Source organism: Rhinolophus sinicus, chromosome 9 (genome assembly GCF_057876585.1).
Source record: "Rhinolophus sinicus isolate RSI-liver-muscle chromosome 9, RSI-T2T, whole genome shotgun sequence".
Taxonomy (NCBI): Eukaryota; Metazoa; Chordata; class Mammalia; order Chiroptera; family Rhinolophidae; genus Rhinolophus; species Rhinolophus sinicus.
The window spans coordinates 30,096,240-30,109,211 of NC_142509.1; the positions used below are offsets into that span (position 1 = coordinate 30,096,240).

The window sequence follows — 12,972 nt, forward strand, 5'->3', positions numbered from 1 at the left end:
GCTCCAAGGCCCACAGCCCAGTTACTTTCCAAAACGCGTTTCTTTCCCTTCGCCAAGGCACAGTCCCCGCAAGTACCCTGGGCAGAGGGGGTGTAGCTCCCGGCGTGGGCAGGGCACTCCTTGGGCCCGCCCCTCAGGGCAGGTGGGCGGAGCGAAGTGGGGTTCCCCCGGCGCGCGCGCACAGCGGCCCCAGGTACGCGGACAAGATGGCGGCAGCAGCGGTCGACAGCGCGATGGAAGTGGTGCAGGCGCTGGCGGAGGAGGCCGCGCCGGAGACGGCGGGCCTCAGCTGCCTCGTCAATCTGCCCGGCGAGGTGCTGGAGTACATACTGTGCAGCGGCTCCCTGTCGGCGGCGGACATCAGCCGCGTCTCCAGCACCTGCCGGCGGCTGCGCGAGCTGTGCCAGAGTAGCGGGAAGGTGTGGAAGGAGCAGTTCCGGGTGAGGTGAGCCTGCCGCCCTGGCCGCTCGTGCCCTGGATCTGCGCCCCCGGGACGCGGGCATGGCTGGCCTGAGCCGCCGCCTCCTGGCCCGCGCGCGGACCCCACCCCGGATGCCACCCCCAGACCCCTTCCCGTGGACCGACAGACAAAGGCCTCCAGGCCGCCGGCCCCTGGGGTCCGTGCCGCGCGGACCCTCCGGTGCCCAAATTGCGCATCGCGAAGCGCCCAGCAGCCGGGCCCTCCCTAACGGATGACGACGGTAGTATCACAGCTAATCCATTCTGCGCGCTTCTTTTGTGCCCGACACTGTGCAAAAATGTTTACATGGATCTGGTGATGCAGGGATCGTAACAGCCCTTAGAGGAAGCGGGCGCAGCATCCCCTGGTTGGTGGCTGAGAAGCACAGATTTCGGTGTGGACCCGGGATAAAATCTGGCCCTGGCATACTCGCCGTATGACCTTGTGGGTAGACTTCCCTTTTTTGAGCCTCATTCACCGACTTTGCTGATAATTAGACCTACCTTTGACTGTGCTTATTAAATGAGATGTGTAGGGAGCATTTGCCAAAGGGCCCAGCTCTTAGGAGGCGCGCAGGAAATGTTAACTGTCATTGTCATCACTATTATTATATTATCGCTACAGTTGTCCCCATTTTATAGATGGAATGGAGACACAAGCATTCATATTGCAATGCCAAGGTCACTCCGTGAGCGAGTGCGTGTGTGTTGGGTGGAGATTTGAACTAGGTCCATCACCAGGGCCCCTTGACCACTAAACCGTACTGCTTTCCCTGTTTTCCAAGGCTGCCTTTGATTCCTGCCTGCCTGCCTTTGAATCTCTGTTAAGCTGAGGGGATGTTTTTCTCCTTGTAGGTGGCCTTCCCTTATGAAACACTACAGCCCCACCGACTACGTCAATTGGTTGGAGGAGTATAAAGTTCGGCAAAAAGCGGGGTTAGAAGCCCGGAAGATTGTAGCCTCGTTCTCAAAGAGATTCTTTTCAGAGCATGTAAGGATCTGTTGATGTGGCTCTAAGCTTTTGCCTGGTCGTGGTGTGTGTGTGTCTGGGTTTGTAGGCATTAGCTCATCCAGCTCTTTTTTGATATCTCCCTTTTCAGTGCTCTCACAATCCCTTACTCACTTAGATGGCTGCAAGAGTCATTGTGTCCTTTCCCTCCCATCCAACAACATGAAGCCATTTGTCCCTGCCAGCTTTACTTTTCTAAAGCCAGAGAGAGAATGGGGGTGGAAAAGGAGGGAGGGCCCCGCAGCACAATGTAGAGGGATTTTTTTTCTCTTCAGCGTTATTTCTCTTCAAGTGGGTTAGCCATATTTTTTTGCAGCCTCCACATGATTAGGGGGATCATTGATGATTGAACACTACAAATCTCACCCAGTTGTTTTCCCAGAAGGCTTGACGAGATGAATATGGTTCTATCTCTCTGGCTTTGCAGGTTCTAACCAGTTGTGAACTGCATTATTTAAGCTAACAAGATTAAAAGCTATCTGTAAATCAAAATTATTGCTCCCTCAATTAAATTGTCTTATTTTTATTATCCCTGAAAAGTTTTTTTGTTTTTGTTTTTTTTTAAGTATTGCTGAACTGCATGGTTTTGTTTTTGTTTTACTTAACACAAAGCATTCACAGGTCCTGATTCTTAACTTTTTGTAACTCTGGAAAATAGTCCACACCAATATTTTACATTTATTTCTGATTGGGGGGTCTAGAAATACAGCCAGTCTTACTTATTTTATTCTCCAGGTTTACTGAAGATTAAGTCCTATTTTCTAATTTTAATTACTTTTACTTGAGTTCATACATTTGAAATATTTTCAAAGCTTTTCAAGTTTTGAAAGGGAACATTCAAATTTTGAACTTTGGACAAATTTGAACATATTCTTCTGTGGAGAATAAAATTAGGTATTCCTTAGTGCAATTCATCTCTATAAATAAATGTTAATGTTAGAATGGAAAAAGTTTATTTTCTACTTGGAAAAGCCATGCCCTAGCTGAAAGCATGCATAATCACAGATGTTAAATAACTGGTTTAAACGTGTTTGCACACACATATATTTGGATGCTGGATGTGTTTGATGCACTTGGTCACGGGCTGCTAGTTTGCAACCTCTGCTTCTAGTCCAGCTGGTTTTGTTTGCATTTTTAACAGCCTGTGCCTTTGTCTAATAATAATGAATTGTTATGTTTCTTCCTTAGCTCCCTCTTTCCTGATACTACTGCTTAATTAGAAGTATGTCAAGTACTTTGAACAACGCAGGAGTGTACTTAAGATTGATCTGTGGGTGGGTGACGACTTTGGCTCAGGACCCTTGTATTCCTGTGTTCTCTGCGTGCACACAGGTTGACATGAAATTCCCTGGCTACCTTCAGAAAGAAAAGTGGCAGAAGTGGTAGAATTTTAAACTGAGGGGATCTTAAAGCTTATTTGGTACCACCACCTCGGTTTATAGAGGAGAAAACATACAAAACATGCTCGGTGGGTTGAGTTGCCCAACGCACTAGACTTCTCTCTCCGGCCCCTCCCTCCTTGAGTACAACATAGCCTGCAGGAAGTAGTTCTTGGGAATTCAGAAATTTTATATTTCTAGTTCTTGGTTTTTTGTTTGTTTGTTTTCTTAGTTTCAGGTGTACAAAACAATGTAATAGACATTTGCACCCCTCACAAAGTGATAACTCCCCTCCCCCAATCTACTGCCCCCCTGACATCGTATATAGCTGTTACAATTTCTAGTTCTTGTTTCAGAGCTATTTTTCTTCCCATTAGAATTCTTGAGTTATCAGTTTCAGAAATTTCAGTATATGAAACTATCATTAATTTACAACTAACAACAAGATTTAAACAAATTATTGTTACTTTGCATGTTACTTTCCACCCATGGTAAGTGGTGCAAAATAATATAGGATAGCTGTTAACCACTTCCATGGAAATGACCATCTTTCTTTGCCACTCAGATTTGTGTATGACAGTGACGACAACATCATTACTCGTTATTGAGGCCTGTTTGTATATGTCTTTCTTCTTCATAGGTCCCTTGTAATGGTTTTAGTGACATTGAGAATCTTGAGGGACCAGAGATATTTTTTGAGGATGAACTGGTGTGTATCCTAAACATGGAAGGAAGGTAAGCCATGGTTACAGCAGGGATTTTTTTGGTTTGTTCATTTGTTTTAATAATAACCCCAGAATTAATTGCTGTAATTTGTATGTGGCCAAACCATGGGACATGTATTTCCAAATATTTCATGTGTTGCTACAGTTATATTTATTTTAAAATTCTGTGTACTGAGACAATTGACATTTAAAGAAACCATGCAAAAATCCTTTTGGAAAGAAAAGAGAATTACTCGTATGTATTTAGTCCTATTGTGGGTCAAATACGGTGCTCTGGGCACTTGTGTCTATTATGTCATTTAGGTAACATAAATTATCCTTCCTTTATTATGCCCTCTGCCTACCACCACCAGATTTGCCTATCATGCATTGAATATTTTAAAAAAAAATTCTTGGGGCATGTCTTAATTTAATGGATAATTTGTTACAGTTTCTGAATTTGGGGAAGAAATAATCTTACTTTGGCCACAAACATTAGAGATATTTGGTTGAGCCATTCTTTTATCTTTCCTGATCGAGAAGGATCCATTATCTCTTGGTTGTTGCTTTAAAATTTTTATGACTCCTATTTTCTGCTGTGGGGGTTAATTTCCAGTTTGCCTGAAAAATGACTTGCTTCCAGCCTAACTTACCTGTGAGAAAGATTTTCTGCTCTAAAAGTTCTGGAAACTTTGCAAGGGATGAAAGATAAGAATGTTAGTTTAGGGTCTTCCTTAAGAGAGGTTATTGGGAAATACCTCACAAACAAGGCATAAGATATTTTTCTTGTTTTTAAGGCAGTTTAGGGATGACACTTATCTATCAGTGGAACAACTGTAGGGGAGAGGTAGGATGTGTCACTGTTCTAGGCCTCGGAGGAATTCAGATGCAGAGGTCATTTTTCTGTTTCTATTTTGGTTTATCTATAAATGAATTGGAGTATGATCTAACAGTATTGTGCAGCCTTAAAAATAAAAGCTGACCTGTCTTTTTTACATATATATACACATACTTTGAAATACATAAGTGTAACATACTGAGTTTATTGTTTAATTAAAAAATACTGTTTTGTAGTATATACCATAAGTTACTTAACCACCCCTCTATTGCTGAGTAACCGTTTTCTTCTCCATTATTGTGTTACTGTGGAGGGTGATGTTTTGGTGGTTTCTTTTCTCAGTAAAAAGTTCCTGGGAATAGGCTTCCTAGGTCAGACTATAGATATTATTGAAAAAACATAAAATAAGAGTCTTGAATGGGAAGACTGACCATTATAAAAACGTCAGTTCTTCCAAAATTAATACATAAACCTATGGCCATTTGAGTTAGGCTCCAACAGGAGTTTTGGGAGAGGAGAGTTTTTTTATGTGTGTCTTAATTGGATAATATTGTCTAGAAGAAGAAAATCACAAGAAAAGCCAGAAAAAAACAATTTTGAAATAACCACAATGGGAAACTTGCATCACTACATATTAGAACATATTGTAAAGCTACCTGTAATGAAAACAATACAGTGTTGAAGTGAAAATTAATAGCCACATCCATGGCAAAGGATAATTCAGAAACATGTCCCAGCATAAAAGATAATATATTTAAACTCAGAGGGAAAAAGATGGACTATTTAATAGATGGTATTAGACATAACTGATTATCCATCTGGAAGAAAATAAAGCTTGCATCATATATAAAAACTATTAGGTTGGTGTGAAAGTAATTGCAGTTTTTGCAGTTATTTTTAACCTTTTAAACTGCATTACTTTTGCACCAACCTAATAAATCCCAAAAGACTAAACAACCTAAATTTTATCACAATGAAAATCCCTCAATAGGAGATTTTGTGTACAATCTAGGGAGACTTCCTTAACCAAGACCAATAATGCAGAAGCAATAAAAGAATATGGACAAACGATTTTGCAATTAAAAAGTAAACTTCTGTATGACCAAAGAAACCATAAACAATGTCTTAAAATTTCCAAGAGGAAATTGAAAAATGTCCAAAGGATAGGAGGATGATATCCACCAAACAGCAAATCTAAATGGCTGGTAATCATGTAAAAAGACCTTTAAATTCTCTCTTCAAAGAAATGTTAAAACTGTGAAATACTGCTCTTTTACTTACCAGATTGGCAAAAGAGACTGAATATGCACAGCCAGTAAAAACATATATTGTTACAGTCTTTTTAGAAATATAGATATGTTACCCCTTGGCCTGATATATATTTTGAGCCTAAAACAGTGTCGTTTTTAAATAACAAGGGGTATTCTCACATTTGTAAATATTTTGGATGCCAGTTTTCATGAAGGACCCTATTTGTCTTCATTCCTGGCAAGTGCTTGTTTGGATATGGAAAGCTTAGGAAGGAAGAAAGGTAGTTTCTATAAAGCACCAGTCCCTGGATGTTTGAAAACAATGCATTTGTGGTGTTTTCTATGTGATCTTGAAAGAGAGTACATTCCGCAATAAAGATGTGAAACAGCATATTAAAGGGTACATAGTACCTTATAAAATTGACCCAGAATGACCAACACTGAGACATATTTCAATAAAACTACTGATTTTAAAGACAGAAAAGTCCCTTGGGCATCCAAGCAAAAAAAAACAAAAAAAAAAGTCATGAGGGAAAGAAAATCTGAATATCATCAGACTTTTCAATAGCAATGCTCTGTGACAACGGAACAAAGAGTAACATATTTAAGATACATAAGGATCAAAAATGTCAGCCACAGATTTTTATATCCAGCCAAACTGACTTCCAAGTATAAAGGCCACAGACAAACTTAACAGCTTGCAAGAACTTGGGGACTTTTGAGCCCTTCCTGAGAAATTTGCTAGAAAATGAGCTTTAAACAACCAAATAGTCAGAGAGACATTGACATAAGAACCAGTGATGAGCATTAAATATTGGTTTACTTGTAGAATTAAATCCAAATGACAGTTAGTAGGGTAGAAAGTATTTATATAATGGCTATAAGCCCTGACAATGTAGAGGTAATAAAGTTGTTGGGAAAAAAACGAGCAGAGAATGGGGGAGAACACAAGTGACATATTTAACTTTTTGGTAATCATCAAGGTGATAAGAATATTAGTCTTGTTATTCTGAGGCTGGTGTGGTTTGGAGAGAGGGAGTGAGTGGAATAGAGCAGATGAGTACAGATGACCCTTGAACAACTCGGGTTTGAACTGTGCAGGTCCACTTGATACACAGATTGTTTTCAGTTGACCTTTGCAGTTCATTTGAGCTGCACAGTTCAAACCCGTGTGGTCCAAGGGTCAACAGGCAGTTGGGAAGCCGTGTTTGTGGAGGGCCAACTTAAGTTATAGGTGGATTTTCGACTGCTGCGGCGGTTGGTGCCCTTAACCCCCTTGTTGTTCAAGGGTCGACTGATTATGTAACTGGAGAAGCAGGATGCTTCTGGAAGAAAAAAAAGATACAGATATAAAATAGAAGAAAGTAAAAACTGTTAAGTTCTGAATTTGAATGGGAAATTTCAGTATCAACTCATGAGCTGTCTTATATTTAAACATATGTAGAGGGGGGTGTGTCTTTATGTGCACGCATACATACACCATACTTCCTATCTCTGTCCACTGGAAAGGCTTAAAACAATAACCAAGCAAATGGGAATGATCATGCCATTTCCCGTGAGAGAAGCCAAAGTGTTTGGAGAAATGGCTGATTCTAGGTCCGATACAGGAGATGTAAAAGATGAGCCTGGAGCATCTTGGAAGCCTGGAACCGGCTAGCAAGGAAAGTAGCAATACTTCATGTCAGAAGTCCGCGGGGCCAACTAAAGAGGCTTCGATTGGCCCAAAATGGGACGAGGGGAGCATGACTGTGGATAAGAACTAGAATGGACAGAAATAATCAAATATGTTTAGCTCCGTGAGTTCATAATAATATTTAACAACAGCTACTTGGTCACCTTTGGAGGAAAATAACAACCTAAAGTTTTACTCTAAAAACGATGAATGAAAGAAATGAGCATTTATCCGGCCTCTCTAATATATTATGCCATTGGGGGGCCAAGTAGTAGATAAGGAGAAATTATTCTTTATAGAAGTATTCTAGCTAATAAACGAAGAAGCGCTGGTTGAATTAAAATATCATTCCTTTGTAACCGCTAATGAATTAATGGACCTGGGCACTGAGCAGCAGCGACAGCTCACATCACAAAAAGAAACAAGGCAAGATTGCCTCCTGATTGAAGAACCCGCTGCCACCTAGGAAGCAGTCTCCCTAAGTAAATGACATCCGCATGTGATCAAGCCTCTGCATCCAATTTATAGAAAATTCAGAAGACGGAGGACCACGTTAGACTACATGATGCCGTCTACTATCCTAGAATCCAGACTCGAGGACACTTTCGAGTCAAACAGCCAGGTTTCTTCAACAAATAAAAGGCCGGGGGAGAAAGATGGGGGGGAATCCTGTAGATTGAGAGACTTCAACAGCATTGAAAGAGACAGGTCTAGAGTGTTCAGGGACGCAGACTTGGTGAAAACTAGAGAAAAGCAAGGTAGTGATGACCGGGAGGCATAGACGGGGGTTATTATAGATGGGAGGTGACGGCCCCGCCACGCAGGGCTTCTGGGGTGTCTGCAGAGTTGTTTCTTGGCCTGAGTGAAGGACAGGGTGTTGGCCTTACAATAATTAAGCTACTCATTTGTTTCAAGTGATTTGTCTGGATTGATATGTTGTGCACCTCAAAGGTTAGAAAGCTGGTAAAACCTGGCTCTGCTAATTTTCGTTTACTACCTGAAGCTTGCGAGTCCTTTGTTTCTTTGTGAAATCAGGCAGATAGTTCAACACTGTCTCCTTCCTACTTGCCATGATCCCTGTGTGTGTTTGGGAGATTTGGTGAAGAATTTCATTTACTCAGCAAGTATTTATCGGGAGTCTCCTTGCCACACACTATTCTAGGCAGTGAACAACATAAAAACCCTACCTTCTCGGAGCTTACACTCCATGGGGGAGATAGGCACTAAACAAATTAAGGTATTTATTACACTAGAAAATGAGAACTGCTATAGAGAAATACTAATCAGGGAAGAAGCTGGGTGGGCAGGGGGTGGGGGTAAATAGGGTGGTGGGTGAAGACCTGACTCAAGGGGACGTTTGAATCATAAACTTAAGAGGAGATAAGGACACAGATTGCAGAGCTCCAGGGAAGGAACGTTCCAGGAACGGAGAGTGCCATGGCCTGAGGTGAGCTGAGCAGCAGCCAGGCGTGATGAAAGAACAGCAGGGACGCCGGTGACTGGTGACTGGACTGATGGTGGGAATAGTAGGAATTGAGGGCAGAGAGGTTCGGGGGCGGGAGTGGAAGGGACCTTTTACGTCATCATTAGGACGTTGAGCACAGCGGGAAACGTTGAAGAATTGGCAGCAGAGAGTTTCTGTGCTATGATTTAACATGTTCACTGGAGCACTGGCTGCTGTACTGAGCATGGGCGATGAGGGGCAAGGTTCACAGCAGGAAGCTCACTCCTTGAGGAGGGTCTTGCTATGATACAGACAAAAGGCGATGGTGGCTTAGATGAATTAGTGAGAGGTGTTCACATGCCGGCTAGCACACTGGTGGGTGGATGGGACGTGGCTTCTGAGAGAAAGCCAGGAGTCCAAGGTGACTCCATGGTTGGGGGCCTGACTGGAATGATGGAGCTGCCTTTATCTGACCTCACGATGGCTCCAGGAGGGGAAGGACATTCGGTGCTCACCAGATCCCCAAGGGGGGATGTGGCGTAGCGGTCGGACATACAGGTCTAGAGTGTAGAGGAGATATTTGTTCTGAAGAACACATTGGGGGTTGTCAGTGTGGATAACATATGAAACTGTGAGGCTGGATGACATCACCGTAGCAGTGAGCATAGGAAAAAAGCTGCAGCCCAAGGCCTGAGTTCCCTCAGCCAGCTGCAGAGAGGCCAGCAAAGGATGCCAGACACCTCACCCTTTTCTCCTGAGACTCCCCCCTGTTTCCCTAACTTTTCAGGTTTCTCTTTCATTTCCTTTTAGTAAAGCTGAAGCCAGACAGGTGACCGTTTCTTGAATTTCAGCACGGCTGATTTACTGTTCAATTACAAATGCAAAGTCCTAAATTGTGTTGTCTGCTTCCATGATAATAAACTCTATATGATCGTGAACCAATGATGTTTGTCTTGTTTAAGTAGACTCTCCACGTGGTATGATTAGTGTGAAGTAAGAAATAGATCACTGAAAGTTTTAGTATCTTAATTTTTATTGACTTGTTTGTTTGTTTGTTTGTTTTCTAGAAAAGCTTTGACCTGGAAATACTACGCAAAAAAAATTCTTTACTACCTACGGCAGCAGAAAATTTTAAATAATCTTAAGGCTTTTCTTCAGCATTCTGATGACTATGAATCGTATCTTGAAGGTGAGACTTTAAATAACGGTATTTCGATAGGCAGCTAAGTTGTCCTTAAGAGCAGGAGTGGAAACGCTCCCTGAAGAACAAGCAGTGGAAAAGTGAACTATGCCACATGGGCGTCTGGAGGGTCTGGTCGTTTAGGTGGCAGAACTGTTAGATTCAGAGCTGAAATTCTGTCAGAATCTTGAGCTGTCAGCTGAAGACACAGTGTTTTCTAAAGATGCACCATCGGTTCAAAGCTTGAAGCTGAAATTTTGGCTAATGAGATTAATTCCTTGCTTTCCTAAGCTTTCAGGCATCATTTCCAAATCAGAAATAAATTTGTCCAGTTTTGTCTCCATGTGACCTCGAGCAAATCCCTTAACCTCCTGTTAGAGTTTAATGAGGACGAAATGTTCTTGTGCATCAGTGAGTGCCTGTCCCTAATGAGAAGTGAGGAGAGGGAAGTCAAGTGGGCAGGCACAATGAAGGGAATAACTTGCTGTTCCTCCTGAGATGAACAAGAACAAAATGTGACTTGATTTGTTAAAAAACGATCTTAAATTCCTAGCATATTACACCAACACTCCCATAAGTTGTGGTTATAAAATACATTCCCTACTCCCAGAGATTTACCTGATTCATTTTTTCCTTTCCAATGTTTCTCACAGTCATGTCTCCGTTCTCGCCACCTCTCCCAGCAGCAGCTTTCTAGGGAATACTTGCTGTCATGAGCGTCACCCCCTCCTGCCCTCCTGTCACCCAACATACCAGTGCCAGTCCAGCATGAAACCCGCCCTGTCCCCAGGCCTTGTAGCCAGCTGAGTGCCTGTTTTTTTCATTACGTTTCTACTTGCTTTTCAGTGCTGTCCGTAATTCAGTCCTCCCCCAACTCCAAGCCGTTGTCCTCAGTGGCGCCGTGCAAATACACGTGGCCGCACGTCCTCCTTCAAGGTCTCCCTTTTCCTTTGCATTTCCTCTTCAGTCCTGCTCACCCAAGTTCAGTCAGGTTTCTCTTCCGTGGAGTCGCTGGCAGCTGCAGCACTTCCAGATTTTCCTCGCCTCAGAACTCATAGTAGCGTTGACTGCTAAGCTGTATTGCGTCATTTCTATTTTATGTGTGTACAGGTCGTTTCTCCAACTAGACACTGATTTTCTTGTGTTCCTTGTCCTTCTGTATGATCGCCATATACTCCACAATGCCTTTGTGGGAGCGTCTTACAGTGTCATCCAAAACAAAATGAAAAATCGGTTGCGGTTCATGAAAGTATTCTCACCACCCCGGAATCTCCTCGTACGCATCCTGGAATTGAGAGCCATCCTACCTTGGTTATTCCACGGTCAAGAATGATTTGACAAGCTTTATTTTCCATAGGTTATTTATGAAAATGGCTCTTCATTTTCATCTTTCAAATATAAAGTAATATCATTTTTGAGTCACCTTCCAAATCAGTGTTGTCGGTATTGGGTACCATTGAAGGTTTTTCAGTAGTTGAGTGAATGGAAGTAGGCTCCAGGGTTTGGATCCTTGGGGACTGACGTAAATATTCTGATGCCATTGACAAGTCTGGGAATCATAGCATTAGGATGGAATCCACTTTGAAGTGTGACATAAATTCCTTCTGCGAAGAAGTCCCAAGGAGGCCCAGGAGCCCATCCCTGGCTACTGGCAAAACTGGGACTGGGGTCCAGGCCTTTTGACACCCTTTCAACTGCTTTCAACTCCTTGGGGTGTGGGTAGGGGGTCAGGATTCTGAGCTGGTTTGAGACTGCTTGAATTTAAATGATTCTCCAAGAGAAAATGTCCTATAGCCAAATGACGAAGTTAGCCCTTCCGTCTCTGGTTACAAAATTACCTAAGGCAGTGAAGAGGGGATTTTCAAGAGACAATGTCTCCAGTGTACTTTGTACAGCTTTTTAGCTGCAGGGTCCTTGAATGTAACTGTTAATGTAATTTAAAAGTACGGTTATCTTCAAAGGCCATTTGTTGGCTCTCCTCTGAGAGAGATAATTTGTTGTTGAAATGGCACATCTTTCGTTGAGTGCTTTCAACTCTTTTTTAAGTTGAAGAACTGTCTTAAATTTTCAGAGTTGTTGGGTTTCAAACTATAGAAGAATTAGAAAGGGAGAGAGAAAGAAGCTTGAAAAGATCTCCTTCGTAGCATTTATTTGTCTTTGTAATAGAATATCGAAATATGCCACGTACGGTTTTTGAGTCCGTGACCTCTGAGAGAGGTTTGGTTTATTTAAAAACCTAGTGACGTGTAAGATTCCCTCGTTGTGAGAATGTTTTTTGCTCCTTTTCAGCGTCTTAGCAGCCAGGCCTGACATCCAAGATACGCAGCTTATGGTGGAATGTTGTAAAGAGCTGTGGCCCCACACATCTGGGGTAAATGACAAACTAGTCAGAAAAGGGTAGAAATAGGAGTTGATGGCCTGATTTTTGTTCCTGTCCAGGGGCCGTGTACATCGACCAGTACTGCAATCCTCTCTCGGAAATCAGCCTCAAAGACATCCACGTCCAGATTGATAGCATCGTGGAGCTCGTGTGCAAAACCCTGCGTGGCATCAACAGTCGTCACCCCAGCTTGGCCTTCAAGGCAGGTGTGGAATCGCTTTGGACCCCACTGTGTTTGCAAAGGGAAACCTAGAGTGATTGGTTATTAGGACGTTCTGCAGTGTGTTCCCATTATGTCAGAAAAAAGCCATTCAGGACACAGCCCGTGTTCCCCTGGATAATGTACAAGACTTTAAGTACATATTGTCTTCTCCATCCTGGACTGGTGACACCTGGTGAATATTGTGGGGGCGTGGCCAGTTTGCATGTTACGGGTCGTGGGGGACACTGGTCGCAGCCTGGTTTGTGCTTGTGTCCTCAGAGTAGATCTCTGTTTCAGGCGAATCCTCCATGATAATGGAGATAGAACTGCAGAGCCAGGTGCTGGATGCTATGAACTATGTCCTTTATGACCAACTCAAGTTCAAGGGGAACCGAATGGATTACTACAATGCCCTCAACCTGTATGTGCACCAGGTAACTGTGGGTGTATTAGAA

At 42.7% G+C, this 12,972-nt stretch overlaps 1 protein-coding gene across 2 annotated transcripts in view; it reads left to right on the plus strand.

Moving 5' to 3' along the window:
• The first annotated feature begins 191 nt into the window (after positions 1–191).
• FBXO21 (F-box protein 21) overlaps positions 192–12,972 on the plus strand; it is a 37,491-nt gene continuing 24,710 nt past the window's right edge. For both annotated transcript variants that reach the window (XM_019753970.3, XM_019753971.3), the window contains exons 1-6: positions 192–445; positions 1,315–1,450; positions 3,488–3,582; positions 9,823–9,944; positions 12,375–12,521; positions 12,815–12,951. In XM_019753970.3, coding sequence (XP_019609529.1) covers positions 207–445; positions 1,315–1,450; positions 3,488–3,582; positions 9,823–9,944; positions 12,375–12,521; positions 12,815–12,951 — 876 coding nt within the window. In that variant the 5' untranslated portion in view covers positions 192–206. The remainder of the gene's footprint in view (positions 446–1,314; positions 1,451–3,487; positions 3,583–9,822; positions 9,945–12,374; positions 12,522–12,814; positions 12,952–12,972) is intronic.